This window comes from Lynx rufus, unplaced genomic scaffold, assembly GCF_022079265.1.
Source record: "Lynx rufus isolate CCGP_SWC_20201006 ecotype Redwood Valley unplaced genomic scaffold, mLynRuf1.p SCAF_11, whole genome shotgun sequence".
NCBI lineage: Eukaryota > Metazoa > Chordata > Mammalia > Carnivora > Felidae > Lynx > Lynx rufus.
Genome location: NW_025814825.1, coordinates 13,993,190 through 14,014,171, shown reverse-complemented (window position 1 = coordinate 14,014,171; position 20,982 = coordinate 13,993,190). Strand labels below are relative to the sequence as shown.

Here is a 20,982-nt window from a genome sequence, read left to right as displayed (position 1 = left end):
AAGGGTCCCGTTCCTTCATATTATGCCTCATTCTGTTGTGACCCCCCTCATTCCCCTCCTCTTTGCTCACCAATGGTCAGCCCTTCTCTGCTTCTTCATGGTTGCTCCTGTCCCCCCCAAACCCACACAGCTTTACCAGCTCTGTCCTCCTGGGCTCCAAAATGAACCTTCTCCCTTCTCCTTGGGGAAATGCCTACCAGGTGGCCGTTAGAAGACACAAGGGCCAAAGTCTAATTCGCACCGAAGTTATCACGACTGATGGAGCAATGGAATAACAATTTCAAAGGACTTCATTACATTTCTTAGCTGAAAGGGTCTTTAGCAATGTCCTCGTGTGGGTTTTGAGACCTTGTGAAGGTCAAGGGAATCTTAGGTGCCATTTCAACATGTGAAGCAGGTCAACATGCAGGTGCTCTGGGTGAAAGGGCACTGTCTACTCTTTCAGCTGAATTTTGGAACAGTTGCTGTAAACCACTGATTACACTCCCCATTCTCAAGGAAACTAGGGCTCAGATAAGGAAAGTGACCTGTCCAAGGTCATGGGGCCAGAAGTGGCAAATCCGGGACCTGTCCCCAGGTCCCCTGGCCTCTAGCCAATGCTCCTGTCTCTGCCCTGTAATTCCTGGGTATTCATGACTCGGACCTCACCCTTGCAGCCGGCTCCGAGCAGTCCTCACCGGCTCTGCCATCCTGGTAACATAAACGACCATCATCAACCGCCCCCTGCGCTTCGCCAGGCTTCCCTCTGTCTGTCACTCTTGGGGGGCTTACCTCTACCCTGCTTCATGTGAGAAGTCACCCCTTTTCCTACTGCCGCTAATTTTTTCTTGTTAATTTTTGATTGCTGCTGAGAACAAATGCAAAAGAAAGGCGGAGACACACTTCAGATTTTGCTCATTGCATGTTTTCGTTTTTAATTAAATAAGTCAAGTAAGCCATCAAGTGATGGGTTCACATTCTGTTCCGCAAAGCAGACCCTGACCGGCGGTGGCCGCCAGCTCTCTGAAGGGCAGCCCCTGCGTTTCCAGGAGACGGCAGATTGTAACCACGGCAAGGACATCTGGGACACCGATGGCAAGGGGGCGGGAGCAACGTACACACCATTATGTACACACCTTGGCCACACATGGCCACGAAGGGAGTGTCCCGTACCATGTGGCCATGAAACAGGACACAGGGTCGAGGTCTTGGCAAAAAAGACAGAGTTTGCAGGATCCAGGAGGGAGCAGGGGAGCCAGGCGAACTTGGCCTGGGACATACAGACGAGATGGAGACTCCAGGGGTGCCCAGTTCAAGCCCAATGGTAGAGGAAGCAGGGTATTTTCCCAAATGAAATACCTGGTCTACAGTATGAGCTGGGTCCATGGGGCTGGCACTGCATTCATATCCGTGGAAACACATACAACCAATTCGTCCCCCAGGAATATAGTCATGGAATGACAGAGGACACGGAGACCAAAGGATCTCAAAGCTCGTAAGACATCTGAATTTGCCAATTCTGCTTTGTCCTTTTGAGGTAAAGAGCAGCTTCCAGTATTCCTGAAACTGTGGGCAGCCGAGAGGCGATATGGTTGCATTCGGGAAGCCCTGGGCCTTCTGCCTCTTGTCCAGCTGGACCACGTCCTGGGAATTTTCACTAGCAAACCCACCAACCTGGGACCCCTGGATTTCAGCGGGTGCTCCTTTCACTTAGTACAGATCAGCAAGGCCTACTTGGTTTCTGCAGACATGCTTCCCCACCCTCACCTCTCCCCAACCCAGGAATCCATCCCCCCAGGACCTGCCTTTGTTCTCAGCCATGGGATTGGGAGCGAGGGATGGCCTCAGAGATGCAGCCGTCTGGTCTTCTGCTCCTGTCCTCCATAATCCAGGCCCTACAGGCAATTAAAATAGGCCCTAATGTGCGAGAGGACCACCAGGGCTGGAAGAGGCCTTCCGGGTCAGGACCAGACCACCTGATGCTCCCATCTTTAGACCAGGCCCCCATCTTCTGGGACAGGGATCCCCTGACCTCCTCTTGCATCTCACTCATCATCAGACAGGGCAAAGGACAGGACAGAGGTGGTGGGGAAAGATGTCACTGGAATGGGTTGGGTGGGCCCTCTGCTCTCAGGGGTCCGGTCGGCAGCTGCCCCATTAGACCGGCCTTTGGCAGTAGCTTCCAGGCTGAGCATACTGGCAGACGGGGAGTAAACTCTTCAGTAAACTTTTTTTTTTTTCCTATTCGTTTAGTTATTTTCAAGTGTGTGTATCACATAAAGGGACCAAAGGCTAGAATTTGTTCATGTCTCTCAATCTCAGTAATAACTTGGTGATAACCCACTGCAGGAGGTGGGGGTGTGCCACAGAGTTGTGAATCTGCTTTCTTTCCTCTCTGTGGGGACTCAGGAACCCTGCTCCCCACCGACTGGTCCCAAAGACCCCTGCCCCCAACCTGGTGCCCTCATCCTCTCCGAGGTTTACAAACAAGGCCAGAGGAGAAGCCAGGAATAGGCAGCAGTGGTGACAGCCTGTGGGTGTTAGACACTACCCTGTCTCACCAAGGCCTGGAATGTTCTGAACTATTTATATAGGCCGGGCTAAAGAGGTCTTCATCAAGAAAAAGAAAATGAGTCAACACTCATTGCTGAATGGGCCTCTTGTTCCGGGGAAGCCGGCAGCCCCAGAGGTGAGGCCTCAGCTGCTCCCTCTGTCTGCGGGCAGGTGGACGCCATACAGGGGAGAGGCTCCTGATGGAGAAGTAAGAGTAGAGAAGCCCGGACTGGCCTCACTGGAAAAGGAGGCACTGGCCCAGCTGGACCACCTTCCTCAGCGCAGCTGCCTGCTGAAAACCCCAAGTGCGTAACTCCAACCAGGCCCCCCATAGAATAAAGTCAGTAGTCGCCCCCACCCCGTCCTTCCCCAAACCCCGAGGGTTCCCGGGAGCATCGCCGAGTCCCAAGGCAACACTCGCTTGAGTTGTGCCCTGTTTCAGGCACCAGGGCAAAGGTAATACAGCAGAAAGGGCCTTAAATGCCGCATCTTCAAATCAACAAGAAGAAACCAAGGTACCTCCCTAAACAACACCCTGGGGCCAGCACAACTCCGTGCCCTTGGTTTTAGTCTTGTGCTCTGAATCGTCTTCGAGTGTCCTTGTGTGTATGGAGTGAGTCAACGGTTTCTAGTATCATTTTGTCTTTCTTGATTTGGGTACAGCTTTGCGTCCCTGCAAAAAATAAGGTATCTTATGTCTCTTCTTTGTCACAAAATAAATAAATTAAGTCAACTTGCAGTGTACAAATTGTCAATGTCCTGAGAAGTCCCAAAGGTCCATTCTCCGCACAGTCCTCAGAGCTCAGGGGTGGAGACCTTGGCCGCAGAGGCATAGGAAGGAAGGAAGAAGTTTGCTGTCCACACCAGGAGGGCCCCAAGAAGAGCCCCAGATGGAGGTACCTGCCTCCGTCCCTGCCCCAGCCCCCACCAACCACAGGTGGGGAACCGTGTGGGGAACAGTGTGGGGAGGGGAAAAACAGCTAGTGCTTCCAGGCTTCCAGAAACATCCTGGTCTCTCTCTGCCCCAGGGTCAAGTTTTCAGAGCTGGAGTCCCTTTGGACCCCAAATCAGAGCCAGCTCCCTGCACAACTTATTTCGGGCCTGGAGAGCCTAGACTGGAGGCCTCCTTGAACGACTTGAAGTTCATGGAGACCCCGCAGCTCAAATGTGGTGATTGTGAGAGACCCCACAAAATGGCTACAGTCCTCACCGTCTCAAAACAGCAGCTTCTAGCTGCTGGGCGGACACACTCCTCCCTTCCCCACGGCAGCACCAGCTGGACTCAGATCCTCTCTTTCCCTCGTGTCCATATTACTCAATCCAAAACTCAGCCCTCTGGGTTTGACAACAGGATAGATCTGACATAGAAGTTGTCCAGGAAATCAGAAACAGCCCTAGTGAACTGGGGCAGCTCTTCGAGTTCTGGGGTGGACTGAGCTCTGCTCCCCAGTTTGGGCTGGGGGTAGAAAAGGACCTCCACTGTGGGGGCATCTGCTGCTTGGCCATAGGCCCTGCCCCCCTAGGAAATGCATTTGGACCTGAAAGAGATGTTCAAATCTGGCCTCGTCTCAGGGAGAGGATGAGGGCTAATTTATGTTGCTTCTGGACACACAGCAAAGAACACTGGTGGTTTCTGAGATTCGTTCCACATGGGGTTCAAACAGAAACGCCCGTGGGGCACTGTGGGTTGCCATGTGGCCGCCCAGGCTCTGGTCCTTCTGGGAAAAGGCTCTTCCTCCTCCTCCTCCTCTCCCTCCAGCAAGAGCCAGAGTGCTCCCTGCTGGTCCTCCCAGCCCCCTAAAGCCCAGATTGCTGTCACGCAGCACTTCTGTAGAAACAAAATAAAAAACATAGCCACAAAACAAGATACCAAACTATAAATAACTTTAAAAAAAAAAAACAAACACCCAGATAAAATACCCAGCCTACCCCAAGTTGAGCAACACTTTTCCCAGGGCCCTAAAAGGAGGAATTACAGATACGAACATGTAACCATGGTGACCAACCATGAGGCTGACCTCTGTCCCCTGTCTTCTCGGGGGAGGGGTATCCTGATGTGACTTCTCCCCCAAGGGCACTCTGCACTCTTCTGGGCCCTGCCCCACACGAGGCCTGGCTGGAAATGGCAGGACTCCTCAGCTGCCTCTTGCCTCCAGTCAGACCTGAGGCAGCCTTCAAATATGGACTCGCTCTCAGGGAGCCAGTGGAGCTGGGACGGGGCCTTTGGGCTGCAGTCATGTGAGGACTGGCCACATCATTTCAAAACATCCTGCCTGCCAGCAGAGAGGATGTGAATGGGCCAGAGGAGGTAGCCAGGAGAATCCAAGGCGGGCAGGGGCCGCAGACTCGGAGGTTCCGTATCCACCGCTCAGTCCTAAACCTGGTCAGAACAGGGTCATGGCCCATGACTGTGTTTCCTTCCATGTCCCTAAATAATTCTAAAAATGTAATTAAAGGCTGCTCTTTAGGTGTGTGATAGTTCAATTCCGTGGGCATAAAGCAACAGGGAAGCCTGTGGTGGGTATGTGCGTAGGTGTGTGGACTTGTGTTTCTATGATGTTTCTGTGTCCGTGTCTGGTATATGTAGGTACCTGTCTTTTACACGCGTATGTGTGCTTTGTAGTTCTACGCAGGGCTGATGTCAGTGACCTGCACAGCGATTCCATTCATGAAAATACTGAATCATTCTTCGTTGATAAGCCCTAGCTGTCATCCTCTGACATTCTGGGCTGTTCCAGCCCCTCCCCTCAGACCCATGCAGATTCCACACTGGATTGTGTAGAAATCCAGAGACTGACATGTGAACAGTGAGTACAGCAGGAGGTCTGACTGCAGCTGGTGGGTGCCCAAAGCCCCTTCGGGTTAAACATCTGGACTCTGGCCCACGGGGTCTACAGGCATTTATGTAGTTTTGGGTGTATGCTTGTGTGTGTGTGTGTGTGTGTCTGTGTGTGTGTGTGTGTGTCTGTGTGTGTGTGAGAGAGAGAGAGAGACAGAGACAGTGACAGAGAAAAAAAGGCTTGTCAAAAGTTCCAGGCCTGCGGGGAGCCTGCTCTGGAGACCGCAGCCCCTCAGGTCTGGGTCTGGCGGCCCTCACGGACGGGCACTGTCCTGTTCTCGGTGAGAGACCCCGGGCCCAAGGCTGCAGTCGGGGAGCTAGCTGGCGGGGGGCCTACTTCTACGGAAGGGCGGCCTGCCCCGCGCGTGGCCGCCGCCGGCCCCGCCCTCGGCGAGAGCCACCGTGTCACCGCCCGCGGGGCGCTAGGGGGTGGTGTGAGGAAGGCAGGGCGGGCCTTTCACAAGGAGGGGCGCGCGCGGCCGCGGGCCCCCCTACGTGACCCAGAAGGTTCCGCGCTCCTCCAGCAGGCTGACGGAGCGGTTGGTGAGGGAGGCGGCGTCCCGCGCCAGCCGGTAGCCGAACAGGTGCATGGCCGGGGCGCAGGCGGCCTGCACCACCTGCGCCAGCTTGAAGGGCATGCTGAAGCGCCACTTCTCGAACTGCTCCGAGGAGTTCTTCTGCGTGGAGTAGATGCCGCTGCCGTCCTGGGCCGCCTGCGTGTTCCTCCGGATCCAGTCCTCCACCTGCGCCGTCAGGGGGATGCCGGCGAAGCGGTACATCTCGCGCGCCTTCTGCAGCGGCCAGCGCGCCACGTCCTCGTAGCGCACCAGCATGTAGCGGCCGCGCAGCCAGGCCGGCTGCCGGAGGCCCAGCTCGGCCGACAGCCGGATGCTCTCGCAGTTGCCCCTCAGCCGCTGCACCTCCTCCTCCCCCAGCCGCGCCTGCCCCTCGGCCAGCCACTTCTTCCAGCCCTCGTACTTGCCGGCGAAGGCCACCATGCGGGAGGCCAGCACGGCGCGCGGGTCGCGCACCAGCTGGATGACGCGCAGGTCCAGCCGGGGGTCCTCGGCCAGCGGCTGCAGGAACTCCAGCTGCCGGATGCGCACGGCCTTGAGGGCCATGTGCTCCTTGCGGCGGCAGGCCTCGGCCGCCAGCGTCACGTTGAGGGGCCCGCAGCGGCGGTTCTTGCAATGGTACTTCTCGAAGACCTTCTTGACGAAGGGCGTGCACACGGGGTCCTCGCACAGGGAGCGGCTGGAGCCGCGGCGGAACATGAACTGGGTCAGGTGGTCCTCCGGCAGGGGGCTGATGAAGTGCTCCAGCACGTACAGGTCGCACAGGAACAGCTGCTTGAGCACGTCGCGGTAGACGAGCGCCGAGCCCGCGGCGTTGGCGCCTCCAGACTCGAAGGACACGGTGCGCTCGATGTGCCACAGCGGCTCGAAGAGGTAGAAGATGTTGCCCTGCTGGTTGAAGAACTCGCCCACGAACGAGGAGCCGGTGCGGGTGGTGGCCATGAGGAGCACGTGGCGCCGCGGCCGGGCCTCGCGGGGTCGGGGTGCCTCCTTGGCCTTGGCCTCCGCCTCGCCCTGGGCCCCGGCGGCGGCCTCCGCTGCTGGCTCTACACCCAGCTGCAGACTGAGGTTTCGCAGGCGGCCCTGCAGCTGGGTGAAGGCTGAATCGAGCTCGCTCAGGGACAGAAGGGACGCATTGTCGGCCAAGATGAGGGCTGGGTCGGTGCTGTTGGCGTCTGCCAGGGGTTGTGGGATCTGCTTCAGCCTGTCTGACACCCTGGGGGGACAGAGGGAAATCGGAGTCAGTGAGTGACGGGGAACTCCATCCCTTGGGCACCCCTAAGCAGCCTGTAGGGCTGATCACCCAAAGCCTGTCTTAGCTGGGTTTCCCCTGAAGCAGACCGTGAGGCAAGGGTTTGGGTGTGAGTAGTTTATTTAGAACATGATCACAAAAAGAACTGGCAGAGAGGCAGAGAAGAGGGGTGGGAAGAAAAAAGTCGGTCTAGGGTGAGCGGGCTGTCCCCGTGAGCAAACCAATCCCACTGGGGCACCTGGGAGGACGCACCTGAGGATTCTCTTGCCTAAAGGGTATCAAGCTCCCAGCTGGCCTTGGCTGAGGGCTGCTCCCAGAGGCATTTACTCCCTGCATTCCTGGCTTGCCGATGTACAGGTGGAGAGAAAGTTCTCTGGTGGAGAGCTGCAGAGGCTTGCAGCAGGATCCCGTGGGCACGAACTGGAACAGTTCATGCTGAGAAACTCAGGTGGGGCAGTGACTGCCTGCTGCACAGTCCAGTTCCTAATCTATCCATGTGGCTGATGCTTTCTTGCAGGGGTTGTGCTGGGAGAGAAGGTCTAAGAAATCTTTGTACGTCCAGCAGGCTCACCAGCAGAGGCACTTACTGCACACAAAGGTACACTGCCAACTCCATGCGGCAGCATTCCCAGTGTAGCTGAGGTGAGTGCACACCCCTGGCGTTTAGCAATACACAACCTGAACAACTGCACATGGGAGGCAGCACCTGGTAGGCAGCCCCACCTACCAGGTATGTGTACCAGAACCCTGCCTTTCCATGGACTCACCCTCATCCATGGCTTCAGGCTGGTATAGGAGGTGTGCTGATAATGTGAGGCTTTATCCTAGCCAAGAAGTAAATTAGTAATAATAACCATGGTCAGCAAATACTAGAAACCAACTGCGCACCAGGCACTGAGTTAATGTTTTACATTTCCTCATTTAATCTTTACCAGGAAGACCCCATTGTTAGCCATATTTTTAAAATATGTATTTACTTTGTGTGTGTGTGTGTGAGAGAGAGAGAGAGAACAAGTGGGGAAAGGCAGAGAGAGACACAGAGAGAGAATCCCAAGCTCTGAGCTGTCAGCATGGAGCCCAATGTGGGGCTCGATCCCACGAACCATGAGATCAAGACCTGAGCCCAAATCAAGAGTCGGACGGAGCCACCCAGGTGCCCCATCGTTACCCATATTTTACAGAAGAGGAACTTAAGACAGAGAAAGTGATTTTGTCCAAGCTGTCACAGCTAGTGAGGGCCGGAATCGGGATTCCAACCCAAGTTGCTTGAATCCAGAGCCCAAGTGTTACCCCTGAGCAGTGATGAGGACGTGCGCGTGACCCACTGCCTGGGCAGAGGAGGGGCCTGGTGACGACTGGTTGAAGAGCTGCCTTTGTAAGACATAGAGCCTCCACCCACCCCTCCCTGCTAAGGAAGACGTGTGCTGGCACTCCTCACCTTGATATGATTTTATTTTCCTTTTCAATGAAGACAAAAACCACCACCACAAAAGCCAGGAAAAGGGCATATTTGCTCTTCATCCTCAGGCTGTGCAATAAGTCCCGGCAGTCCTGGGGGAAAGTGAGTCCTTTCTCCATGGGGAAAGGGGGGGGCCCGTGGGTGCTCAGCTCAGGAGCATCGCTCAGGACCTGGCTCCGCGTCTTCAGGTGGGGGACACCCTTGTCCTGTGAAGAGACAGGTGGTCAGGACACCCTTGTCTGGAGATGAGGAACGGAGAGGGGTTTTCCCACCAACTTCTGAAGGTCGTGGCCCTGCTTGGCAGCCAGAACCCCAGAGCCACTCTCCCATAGATGAGAGAGCAAATCAAGTCATTTAAAACGCTAATCAGCCCTTTGATTAATTCCTCCCACTTCCATGAATTTATCCTTTGACCTCACACATAACTCAAGGGCAAGTGCATGGAAGAGTGTTCCATGTACTATAAATGTTTGAAACAAAAGACTACAAATACCAAAAAAAAAAAAAAAAAAAAAAAAAAATGATGGAGGTGGACCTATAAACGCTGATGTTAATGACCTAATATATATATTAGATCCTTCACTTGGGTCCTTCCAAAATCCTTCTCGTGGCCTCAGCCTTTCATGTCTCAGCTTCCAGGAGCAGCCTCCCCCTGATTAGGCTAGGGGTCCCCTGGCCCCACTGCCATGCAGACTCCTATTAGTGCCTGAGAGTGTCGTAAGGTGAGCCCACTTGTAATGACTTGTTCAATGCTGATCGTCCTTCGTGGAGTGCAGGGAGTTTGTCCAGACCCCTCGTTATCCCTTAGCACTGGGCCAGGCACACAGGACATACTTATGCATGGTTGCCAAATGACAGAGTGGATAAAGGAACAAATGACCCTCAGCGGAAGATGTATATACATTTCTACACACACACACACACACACACACACACACACACACACCTGTCCTGCATCATGAGCCCGATTCCAGCATAACACCCTCCATCCCAAAATCTATCCCTTCTCCTTAAGGACCTTCATCCATGGGATACTATCTGCTCCAAGTTTGGAAAAATGACCTGGTGCAGTGCACCCAGGATCATCTCTCTCCCTCTCCCTCTCCCTCTCCCTCTCTCTCTCTCTCTCTCTCTGGAAAAGGTAGATTTTCCACAGAAGCAGCTGACATCGACGTGAGGGAGAAGGAGGGCAGGAAGGCAGGTCCTAGGGTTGACCTTCATCACATAATGGAAGTGGCTAGAGGGACAGCCAAACCATCTGTCCTTTGGGGAAAGCAGTGGGGCAGGGGCTCTGCAATACGAGGAGGCAGATGTGTAACCTGGCAGCCGAGTGGAGGGCCCTGGCTGCACAGGGTAGAGTGGTGCTGAGGCTTCCTGGATGTGGTTGGGTGGAGAGGGGCCCAGGGGGGAAGAGTGGTGTGGGGTCAGCTCCAGAGCAAGTGGAATACTCCTGCCTCTTCCTAATTCTTCTGGGCCTTTCCCCACACACTCATTAAACAACTATTTCCTGAGCACCCACTATGTGCCAGCCTCCGGTCTAAGCACTGGGGATACAAGCAGTGAACAAGCAGACCTGGCCCACAGCCCTCACGGGGCTTACGCTCTGGTTGGAAGGGCCATCTGGAATGATGTGGTAGCTGAAACTTACTGAGTGCTTACCACTCTGCCAGGTGCCGTGTTAAGCACTTGATTTGCATTTCCTCATCAGATCCTTACAGAAGTCCTCTTAGGTAGCAGCTATCCCATTTTACAGATGAGGAAACTGGGGTTGAGAGAGGTTAAATAACTTGTCGAAGATTCCTCCAGCAGCCGCCCTCATCACCCATCTGAGATCCAGGTCACTCGAGCCTCTCAGTGCTCCCCAGTCACCCCCACTGTAGCCCATATGGTTGGGCTTTCCAGCGGATGGTCTGTCTGTCCTCCTTTCCCAGACTCCGTGCCCCTTGAAGTAGAGACTAGCATCAGGAATGGTACCCAGAATATACCAGCTGCCAAAAAAAACCCACTACTGATCAAACCTTTCAAAGTTGATGCCTGGCTCAGTGCCTGGGAGCCAGGGTCCTCATACACCCTGTTTAGCCCAGGGTGGGGTGTGAGGCCGCCTGTCGCTCTGGAAGGGTGAGACCCAACAGAGTCTGCAGGGCAAAAGGGACTGAAATCTGACTTTCTGCCCTCTCATCTCTTGGCTGACAGTTGCCTGTGTCTGATGATGTGAGGGAAGCAGAAGGAGCTGAGACCAGAAGTCCTGGATTTTAGTCTTTCCTGCATGTCTGCCATGCTGTGCAACCTTGTATGAATGACTTAACCTCTCTGGGCCTCGGGTTCTTCACCTATAGCATGAAAAACCTGTACATAAGGCTGCTGTGGGGAATGGTATCTGGGGCATGGTAAGCGTTCATTAAATCCAAGAGGGGAGAAAAGGCAGGAGTGAGAAAAGGAGTGGGGGGACTTGCCTTCACTGTCGTCTCCCTTCTGGGTCTTTGGTAACATTAGAAGTTTGGCTGCCTTGATGACAAAGCTCCTGCACCTTCTCCTCCCCTCCCTACCAAGCACGGTTTCTATTTCTGAGTTGCCATCCCAGTCCCCTCACCACCCCCCCCCGAAAAATACAGGGTTCTCAAGAACCTTCTCGGCATTGCCCTAAAAGGAAGAAGCAATGGTGAAGACTCTCTCCCACACGACACACAAGGCAGACTGTTGGCTCCTTTGCCCTGTCCCAGCAGGCTGGCCCTAGCTTTAGCTTTGGAAGCCCTGTGGATGGTGGGCACGCAGGTGAGAGAGGTTTGGCGGTCCCAGGGGGAATGTGGGAGGTCCCCAGACCCAGGAGTCAGGAGAGGAGGTCCCCAGACCCCCAGAGAGGCCAGGAGGTCATAGGGTCATGAGGGAGGAAGACGGGGCCAGGATGGCGGCCACCTGACAAAGCTCCAGGCAGAGGCCCTCGGTAAGAAGGAGGTCTGTGACATCTGTGAACACTAGTCAAACCTTGGTGCTGCCTCCCTCCCCAAACCCGTGCTGCACCCTTGCTTAGCTCGTGGGAAGAACGAAGCAGCTTTTCCTCCTCTTGGGAGATGCCACCCCCCGGGGGAGTACTTGATACCCTCCCCCCACCGCCCCAACACCCAGCAAGTGATGTGACAGCCAAAGGCAAAGGTGGGATGCCAGCCAAGGTCCCGTTTCCAGGGCACCAGGGCCAAGAGTGAAGGAGGCCAGAAGCACGGGCCAGCCCAGCTCTGCCTGGATGCAGCAGGTGGTAGGACAGCTGCCCTTGGCCCTGTTATACCCAGTGCTCAGTTCTGGAGTCCTCCTCCGGAGCCCTTCCCTGACCACCGACCTCACACTGACCATCTCCCCTCCCCCATCATTTCCCTTCTCAGCATCCTGCTTTATTTCCTTCCTGGACCGGAATGTGCTTGTTTCTTGCCTATTTCAGCCCCTGGAGTGGGTTCCATGAGAAGAGAGCTTTGTCGGTCTGTTCCACCTTCGTTATTCTGTGCCCAGAATCCCAGTGCCCTAGTCTGGGTGTGTACTGGGCACAGGACAGGTGCTCCGTAACACTTGTTGAATGAATGGATGAATGCCTTTTCCAAAGCATTTAGCCCAGCGTGAGATGCTTACTCATTCTACGTGGATGGGAAGTATGGAGAAGAGAAAGCAGGTGTTCCCTACATGAATGAACCATGCGCGTGCTATGAGCATGTGCATGTGTGTGCTGAGTGTGTGCCCTGAGTGTGTACTAGAAGGATGTGCTGAGTGTGTACTAGAGGCCAATACTACAAGTGCGTACTATGGGCAAAACTTCAAGCTTTGGGGTTTCACATACATCAGTCTCTGGAATTATCATTATCAATCCGGGATGTCATTTGGGGATGAAGAAACTGAGCCTCGGGGCTTTCAGTTCAAGCCTGTATAGCTATGTGCTAATGATGGGAGGGCAGAAACCCGCCACGGGTAGCCCAGGCAAAGCTTCGTGAGGGAACACCGAAAAGGAAGTGGGCTGAGCTGAGGCCCTAACTCTAGGCACCGGCTTTCCTGCCCTCCTCTTTCCTCAGGGGCCTTTCTGCTCAGGCCTCCCTCCTGCCTGGCAAGGGGCCCTCACTAGACAACAGTTGTCTACTTGGATGCCTCCCAGCCTCCCCCTGCCTCCCCTAGGGGGAGGTGGGGTCCTAGAGTCTGCTGTGAATGGAGCTCTGATAAGGGACGGGCCCTGCCAAGCATTGCATCAGGCAGCAAAACTCCACTCCCCTCACTTGCTGGGCCCAGGAGCGCAGTGGGGGCTGGGCCGCAGCGGTCACAGGCCCCGATCCCACAGCCGCTCCATCAGAGGAAGAGCCACCCAGAGAAGAGAAGCTGAGGGAGGGGGGCGCTCCGTGGGAGCCGTGAAGCCCACTGTGGGGAACTCTACACCAACAACCCGTGGGCCACAGCCCTGGGGGGCCAGGAGGTGCCCCAAGCGTGCCATGCCACCAAAGCCCATAAGGAGGGTTTCTGTGAGTTGTCTCCGAATCCCCCAGAGAGCAGGACAGAGGGCAGGGCAGGGAGGAGGAGTTCAAACGCCGGCCTGCCCGTGAGGTGGGTGATCTTTGCTTAGAGAACGCAGAAGCCCAGCCAGGGCCTGTCCAAGCTAGGTTCCATTCCACATCAGCAAGGATGGCTTGGGAAAGACCAAGGCCCCCCTGCATCTCAAGCTTAGTGTCTAACAGGAGAGTAGATGCCTAGGGGGGCTGTTAGATGCATCAGCGAGTGAAGGAAGAAGGGAAGGAATAAAAGAATGAAGTGAACGAACGGCTGGCTGATGCCCCCTGCTGCGGCTTGGGGCTGTCATTACTCCTCGGGCTTGCTCACATTCCAGGGCTCCAGCTTCCTCTCCCGGGAACAGACCCCTCTGTGACTTCCTTACGGGCGTGCGCTCCGCCTCAGCCAAGACAGAGACAGAGAAGAAGCAGCCAACGGTGAAGGTGTGTATCACCTGAGCGGCCATGGACAGCCAAGAACTTGTGAGAAGCTGAGGGCCACAGCCACGAGGTGGACCAGGGGGCTGAGGGCCAGCCTGGTGGGGGCAGGGCTGCCACAGACTCTCGGGGAGCCCGCCCTGTTTCGCTCTGTGGGGATGAGGGGGAACACGCGCTCTACCCCCATTTGAGAGTTGCTTCATCAGGGCCTGCTCAGCCCTGTGGGCAAAACATCCTGTGTAAAACCCCAGAGCCTGTGTAAAACGGGTTCGTGAAATACAGGGCCCCAGAGAATGGTCCCAGGCCCCCCTGTCAGCAAAGACACTTCCAGCACCTCTCACACTGAACCTGGGGCCCTGGGCTGGGTTGGAGCGGAGTCCTGCTCTGGGCTTTGCTGCACTTGCCCAGACAGGGGCTCCAGGGGAAGCTGGTGTCCCGGATGTCCAAAAGAAATCTGTCCTGCATACCACCCCATGGATCATGAAAGAACATGGCTCTTGCCCTAAAACTGCAGAATGTCAGGACTTGGTGATTTTCTTATCCACCCTTCCTCATTTTTCATCTGTAGAAATTCAGGCTCAGAGAGACCAAGGCATACAAAGTGGATGGTGACAAAACTCGACTGCGTAGGTCTCCTGTCTCGCCGGCTAGTGCTGGCCCTGCCCCGCGTCCATCGGTCTGACGCTCACAGCTCAGCCCACTTAAGAAGCGTCTGTACAGGGATGGCGATACGTGGCACACGTCACCACTCAGCAGCCCTGCGCCCGAAGCAGACATCACTAATCAATCAACGTCCCCTTTTCAGCTAAGACTGGATGTAGCCTCACTTCTCACTGCAATGCCAATCCATTCGGGTCATCATGTGAGATAAAACCAATTTGCCCTCCCAACTTTACAGGATCCTTACTGGCTACCAAACAGAATTCCTCACCACCCCTTTGTTTGGCATGCCACGATCTGACATCATCCTGCAATGCCAGCCCAAATTCCAGGTCTCCTCTTACATAAACCTTCTATTCAAGCACATGTGCCTTGTGTATCTATCCTCCAAGCCTTTGATTTAGTCCATAAAGCCCTTTACTGAACAAAACACCGCAGGTTATAATTAATGGTGAGGTTACTAAGAATAGTTAAGGCACCAAAATTTGCAAAAAAAAAAAAAAAGGCCTTTTGAAAAGAACCGGAATGGACACAAGGTTCTTATAATTCCACCTTTCTCCCTCACTTGGCTTGTGCTCCCATGAACGAGAGTGGAGGCGGAGTTACAGAGAGCCTAGGAAATTGCACAGAACCACTGCCAATCCATTCCATACCACAGCTGGCAAAGATCTTTACACGGCTAATTTTATATTATTACTCGCATGCCTTTATATGTTTTTATGAATAAGAGCCAAAATTTAAAAAGTCTTAGGGCTTCCCCACAAAATGTTTTTTTGGGTTCTGGGAAAATTGGGGCAAGCCCACTGGAGTGCGTCTTGAGTGTGAACATAATCTGCTAGGGGAACAACGGCAGAGAAAGGCTGAGGCCAATTGCCTAAAGCATATAAGGGCAAATCAGAATAACGCATGGTGCCCGTTTTCTCACGTATCAGATCAGAGGACAACGTATTCTGGAATATACTGTGCAGGTCAAAGGATGGGGAAATGACTAGCAGGGACCTGGTGCTCATCACGTGCCCACGTGCCCTCCACCTTCACCAGCCCGTCGAGGCACATGACCCAGATCGGATCAGTGGGTCGTAGGTTAAAGTGACGTGAGCCGCGTCAAGGCCTGGTCCTCCATATGATCCCACACATTCCTCAGGCCCTCTCTTCTCTTGCTGTGGCAACACGGGAGGCCACATGTTCCAGCTGGCTGAGTACAGATCCTGAGCTGCTGCCTGGAGAGCCCCCCAACCTGAGCCAGATGTAGCGTAAGTGAAAAATAAGCCTTTGTTGGGTGTAGCCACTGAGATTGGGGGGTCTGACTGTTACTGCAGCACAAGCTGTTCTGTCCTGATATGTAGGACCCTCTTGTTGATAGAAGTATCCTTTTTTTTTTTTTTAATTTTTTTTTAACGTTTATTTATTTTTGAGACAGAGAGAGAGCATGAAAGGGGGAGGGGCAGAGAGAGAGGGAGACACAGAATTGGAAGCAGGCTCCAGGCTCTGAGCCATCAGCCCAGAGCCTGACGTGGGGCTCGAACTCATGGACCGCGAGATCGTGACCTGAGCTGAAGTCGGACGCTTAACCGACTGAGCCACCCAGGCGCCCCTGGGGAGTATCCTTTTTGAAGGACAATTTGGCAAAACCATCACCAATTTTTAAAAATTTAATTTATTTGAGAGGGAGACAGAGAATGGGAGAGAAAGGTAGGGGGAGAGAGAGAGAGAGAGAGAGAGAGAAAACAGGGGGAGAGGGGCAGAGGGGAGGGAGAGAGAGACCCTTAAGCAGCCTCTATTCTCAGCACAGAGCCCAATGCAGGGCTCAATCCCACGACCTTGGGATCATGACCTGAGCCGAAATCAAGAGTCGGATGCTCAACCGACTGAGCCACCCAGGCGCCCCAAACCATTACAATTTTAAATACGCACTCCAGGGGCGCCTGGGTGGCTCAGTCGGTTAAGCGTCCGACTTCGGCTCAGGTCACGATCTCGCGGTATGTGAGTTCGAGCCCCACGTCGGGCTCTGGGCTGATGGCTCAGAGCCTGGAGCCTGTTTCCGATTCTGTGTCTCCCTCTCTCTCTGACCCTCCCCCGTTCATGCTCTGTCTCTCTCTGTCTCAAAAATAAATAAACGTTAAAAAAAAAAATGTAAATACGCACTCCTTTTGACCCAGCAATACCACTTCTAGAAATTAATCCTGCAGATAACACTTGCAGATACACTGTCACAGTTACAAGGATACCTGCAACAGTAAACTGTTTCTAATGGCAAAAGGCTGAACATAACCTTAGTGTGTGTTAATAGGCGAAAGAAAGAAAGAAAGAAAGAAAGAAAGAAAGAAAGAAAGAAAGAAAGAAAGAGAAAGAAAGAAAAAAGAAAAAACCCACCCCCAAAACAAAAAACTAGTTAGATAAATGATGGTGCCTTTATCAGCACAATACTCTGTGCTGATTAAAAAGAAAGAGGCAGCTCTCTATGGGCTGATGTGAAATGCTATTCAAGATATGAGTGATACAAGCAAGGAGCAAGAACGTGTGAGGTCTTACTACCATCTGTGGAAAATCGGGGGTGGACATGCGCAAATGCTGGTACACAGAATGCCTCTAAGAGAGAAAAACGAGAAACTGGCAAGAGTGGCTGAGGGAAACTGGGAAACAGGGGCGGGAATGGGGACCCACTTTTCACGGATACCTTCTTGTATTGCTTGAATGTGTTACTATGTTTATTACCCTTTCCAAATAAAAGGAAGTGGTTATGAAATAAACTGGACTAAAAAAGAGTATATGGAATTGTGTTCTAATCCACTGCCTGCTACACAGTTAGGGCTTAATATTTACTTGATCGACCAAGTGTGTCTAAGAAGCTCTGGGAGAAACTTAACCCAGCATGAGGAAGAGGGAGCCCTGACAAAGATGGTGACCGTACCAGGTTTCCAGTATCTTAAACCGAAGAATGCTGTGAAGCTGAGGACAGCAAATAATTCTCAACCCACGAGCCAAAGCTGAAGATTGGTGTTGACTGCCTAGAGCCCTGTGAGAAGACTGAGGTCAAGCTTGTTTTCCATGAGAAAGAATGTGGTGGTTGATTAGTGATGTCTGCCATGTGTGTAAGAGGGGAACGGGGTGACACGTGTGTCACATATTTGCCATTCTTACTTCAGGAGGAGCAGCCTAAGAAGGCTAGGAATCTTCTGGGCCATGGAGTTCTTTTCCTCCCTCATTCCTTATGTGCCCTTTGATTTCTGTTTTTGGTCGTGCTCATTACTACAAAGGGCTGTGTTCATTTGCGGGTTTGGGGGCTTTTGTTAGTTTTATTGATCAGCAACCTTTCAACCAGAAACGTGTGCCAGTATGTATACACGCATACGGGCACATCGTAGGTGAACACGCTCAGGAGAAGCCTGTGGCTGCTGCGGGGGAGACTGGGGGTGCCCCTCAATATGGTCACACAGCTTTCCCACCTCACTCTGTGCCTTTGTGAAGAGAAGTCCACAACAGCATTTCTGAGATCACCGGGTAGGAAAAACTCTCAATACATAAGCCCAGGACCCCCTTCCTGCTCTATCCTACTTACTGAACTTCCTAAGGGGACTCCAGAACGTTCTGTGCCCAGAAAACCTCCAAGTACAGGACAGGATGGACAGAATTTCTTTTGCTCCCTATTCTTCCAACCCTCCTGGCTTTTGTGCAGAAGAAACAGAGTTTGGATCCTCTGGGGTACTTGTAGTCCTACAGTTTCCTCAAGCCCCCATATAATGGTGCATTAGCAGTAGGAAGGGGCTTTATTCCTTGTGACAAAAAAAAAAAGGGGGGACCCAGCCTCTTCTCTTTTTCACCAGGGAGTTCTGCCCACCATCCAACCAGTACTGCATCTGTGGGGGGCAGCCAGGGGTAGGAGAGAGAGGGGCAGAGGGGTCCTAGCCCACACTGACCTCTGCTACGGTCTGAGCTGATCTATGGCCACGACGGAGCCTATCTGTACCCGGCCCTGGGAAAGGAGAGTCTGAGGGTGGGGAGAGGTCCAGGTAGTCAGCTGCCTACTCTGAGCACTGGACAGAGGACCCTGGACTTAGAATCCGAGTTGGATCGGGTCCCTATTCTCCCATTTACTCTGGTGACCATGGGCAAGGTATTTAACTGTTCTGAGCTGTTGCAAGCATTGGATAAGCTTGTGGGAGGCTCTGCATACAGGCTGGTCTTTATAAGCCAGAGCCTACCATGCTAGGAGTGCTGTTGGTGTGCACTCCCCTTGAGCATCTCTCGCTCAGCTGGGGTGTAGGCTGCTGCAGGGGAAGGGTGCGGGTGGATTCATTGCTTTTCCTGTGGGACCAGCCCAGACAATCCTTGCCTACTGTAGCCGTTGCTGCCCCTATGACTACTGGTCACTAGAAAGCATTATTGGGAGGGACACTCATGCAATGCACCAGGCCTCAGGCCTGAACATGGCCATCGCCAAATAGTTTCAGGCTTCCCAACTGGGAGGGCAAGTCAATTTCAACTCCTGGGCCAAGGCTGATCAATTGGAAGTGGCTGCCCAGCGCGCTGTATCTGAAAAAGTACGTCTCACAGGAGAAGAGGGCTATCTGTGATTGCTTGGTGACGTCTGCCATGGCTAGAGGGACAGCATGGCTCTTGTGCCTTTGCTAAGAGTCAGCCTGCGCTCTGCTTGGTAGCAGGTGAGAGTCACCTGGCTGGGGCAGGGGTTTGGGGGAGGGGGTGTTCAGAAGTTACTGAGGTCTGGGTCCCACCCCCAGAGATTATGAGTGAATTAGTCTGGGTATGGCTTGGGCATTGATTGTTTAAAGCTCTGCGGGTGATTCTAACCTAGAATGGGCAAGGACTGAAAGCCAGGCTTTAGCCCATCCAGCTTGCTTACCAGACTGGTGGTTATGGGAGGGGGGGGCGGGGGGGGGGGGGGGAGGGAGGGTTGCTGATCCCTTGCTGACCAGGGACAGATGGCCATGCCAGGTGAACAGGTCTGTGTTCCTTGTTTCACTCAGGACACAAGCACTTGGGGGAACTTCTAGGTCTGTGTTGGAGCAGTCCATTTAAAACCAGCTCCCCTAAACCATGGGATACTACTCAGCCATAAAAAGGCACGAACTGGGGTTCCTGGATGGCTCAGTGGGTTAAGCACCAGACTCTTGATTTCGGCTCAGGTCATGATTTCACAGTCATGACTTCGAGCCCCAAGTTGGGCTCCATGCTGAGTGTGGAACCTGCTTGGGATTCTCTATTTCCCGCTCCCTCTGCCCCTCCCACTTCCCCTCAAAATAAATAAACTTAAAAAAAAAAAAAAAAGGCATGAACTATAACTACACACAACTTGGATGCATTCCAGGGGTACTGAGCGAAAAAAAGCCAGTCTCAAAAGGTTACGTACTGCATGATTCCATTTATATAAAATTCTAGAAATGACAAAACTGTAAAGACGGAAGAACAGATTAGTATTGTCAGGAGCTAAGTTAGGGGTGGGGGCGGGAGGGACGTGGTTAGGGCTATAAAAGGCAACATGAGGGATCCTTGCGGGGCTCTGTCTCAACTGTCAGCGTCACTGTCCTGGTCGTGATCTTGTCTAAGACTTTTGTACGATGTTACCATAAGGGGAACTGGGTAATGGTTCATGGGATCTTTCTGTTTTACTTCCTAAAATTGCATGTATACCTATAATTGTCTCAAACCTCAAAAAATTTAAAAATTGGGGACTAAGGAGTAGACTTGTCACGATGAGCACCGGGTGATATACGGAATTATGAATCACTGTATTGTACACCTGAAACGAATATAACACTGTGTGTCAACTAACTATACTTTAAAACTTAGACAATTTAAAAAGTTTAATTGAATAGCAAAAGAAAGGAAATGGGCTCTCACCACAGAGGCAGGGTTGAAAGAGGTCTTTGAAAATACTGCTAGAGGTAGGTAAGAAGCCTGAGCAGAAATGGTCTTCCTGGGGGCAGGAGAGTGAACCGGTTGAATCCAAACTGGAACTCTTGAGTCTGGCTTTTTGTAGAACCATGAACTGGTGACCCCCCTGGGATCTATTCATGTGCAAGGATAAACCTTGGGGGCTTTTTGTGGGGGAGGCTGAGTGAGGAAGTAGAACCTGATGAGGAAGCCCCATCCTTACAGAAGGAGAAAGCAAAAGAGGGAGGCAGGACTGGAGGGACTGACATGGTCTGTGACCACCCCCCCCCCCCATCAGCTGGAAGGCCTGGCTTCCCAGTGGAAGAGACGCTGGGAACAGGCACAGGGTCCAGGAGAGGCCACACAAGACTCGGTGTGCAAAGAGTGTTGCCACAGGGCCCGGACCCCCGGGAGAGCTCGGCAGGGCCTTCCCAACTGTGTAACACGGGCACTCACGGTTTGTGAGAATTGGGCACGCCCCTGGCTGCTTTAGGGCCATTCTGCAGTTCCCAGGCAAGAAGGAGCAGGAGAAGGGTTTGAAGAACTAAGGAAGAACTTGTAAAAAGTTAAAAGTCTGGGGAAAGCACCTAGGGAACCTCTCTGGATGATAAAGGCTCACATTGGACAAGTTAATTCATTTGCAGAGTACTTGCTCTGGGCCAAGCAGGGGCTGAGGCACTGGGAACAGAGTGGGGAAGAGACAGCCTGCGCCCCAGGGGAGCTGAATACTAACAAGTTAACCCTGACCAGAAACAAGGCACCTCACACATATGTGTTTAGTCCTCAGGACAACCCTACAGGAAGGTAGGGCAGTACCTTTCTAG

The 20,982-nt window shown here is 53.2% G+C and overlaps 1 protein-coding gene across 2 annotated transcripts in view; it reads right to left on the bottom strand.

The window, feature by feature from the left end:
• Positions 1-888: 888 nt before the first annotated feature.
• CHST3 (carbohydrate sulfotransferase 3) overlaps positions 889-20,982 on the bottom strand; it is a 37,467-nt gene continuing 17,373 nt past the window's right edge. For both annotated transcript variants that reach the window (XM_047072910.1, XM_047072911.1), the window contains exons 2-3: positions 8,637-8,863; positions 889-7,162 (exon numbers count right to left, since the gene is read on the bottom strand). In XM_047072910.1, the coding sequence (XP_046928866.1) occupies positions 5,863-7,162; positions 8,637-8,776 (1,440 nt within the window). In that variant the 5' untranslated portion in view covers positions 8,777-8,863 and the 3' untranslated portion in view covers positions 889-5,862. The remainder of the gene's footprint in view (positions 7,163-8,636; positions 8,864-20,982) is intronic.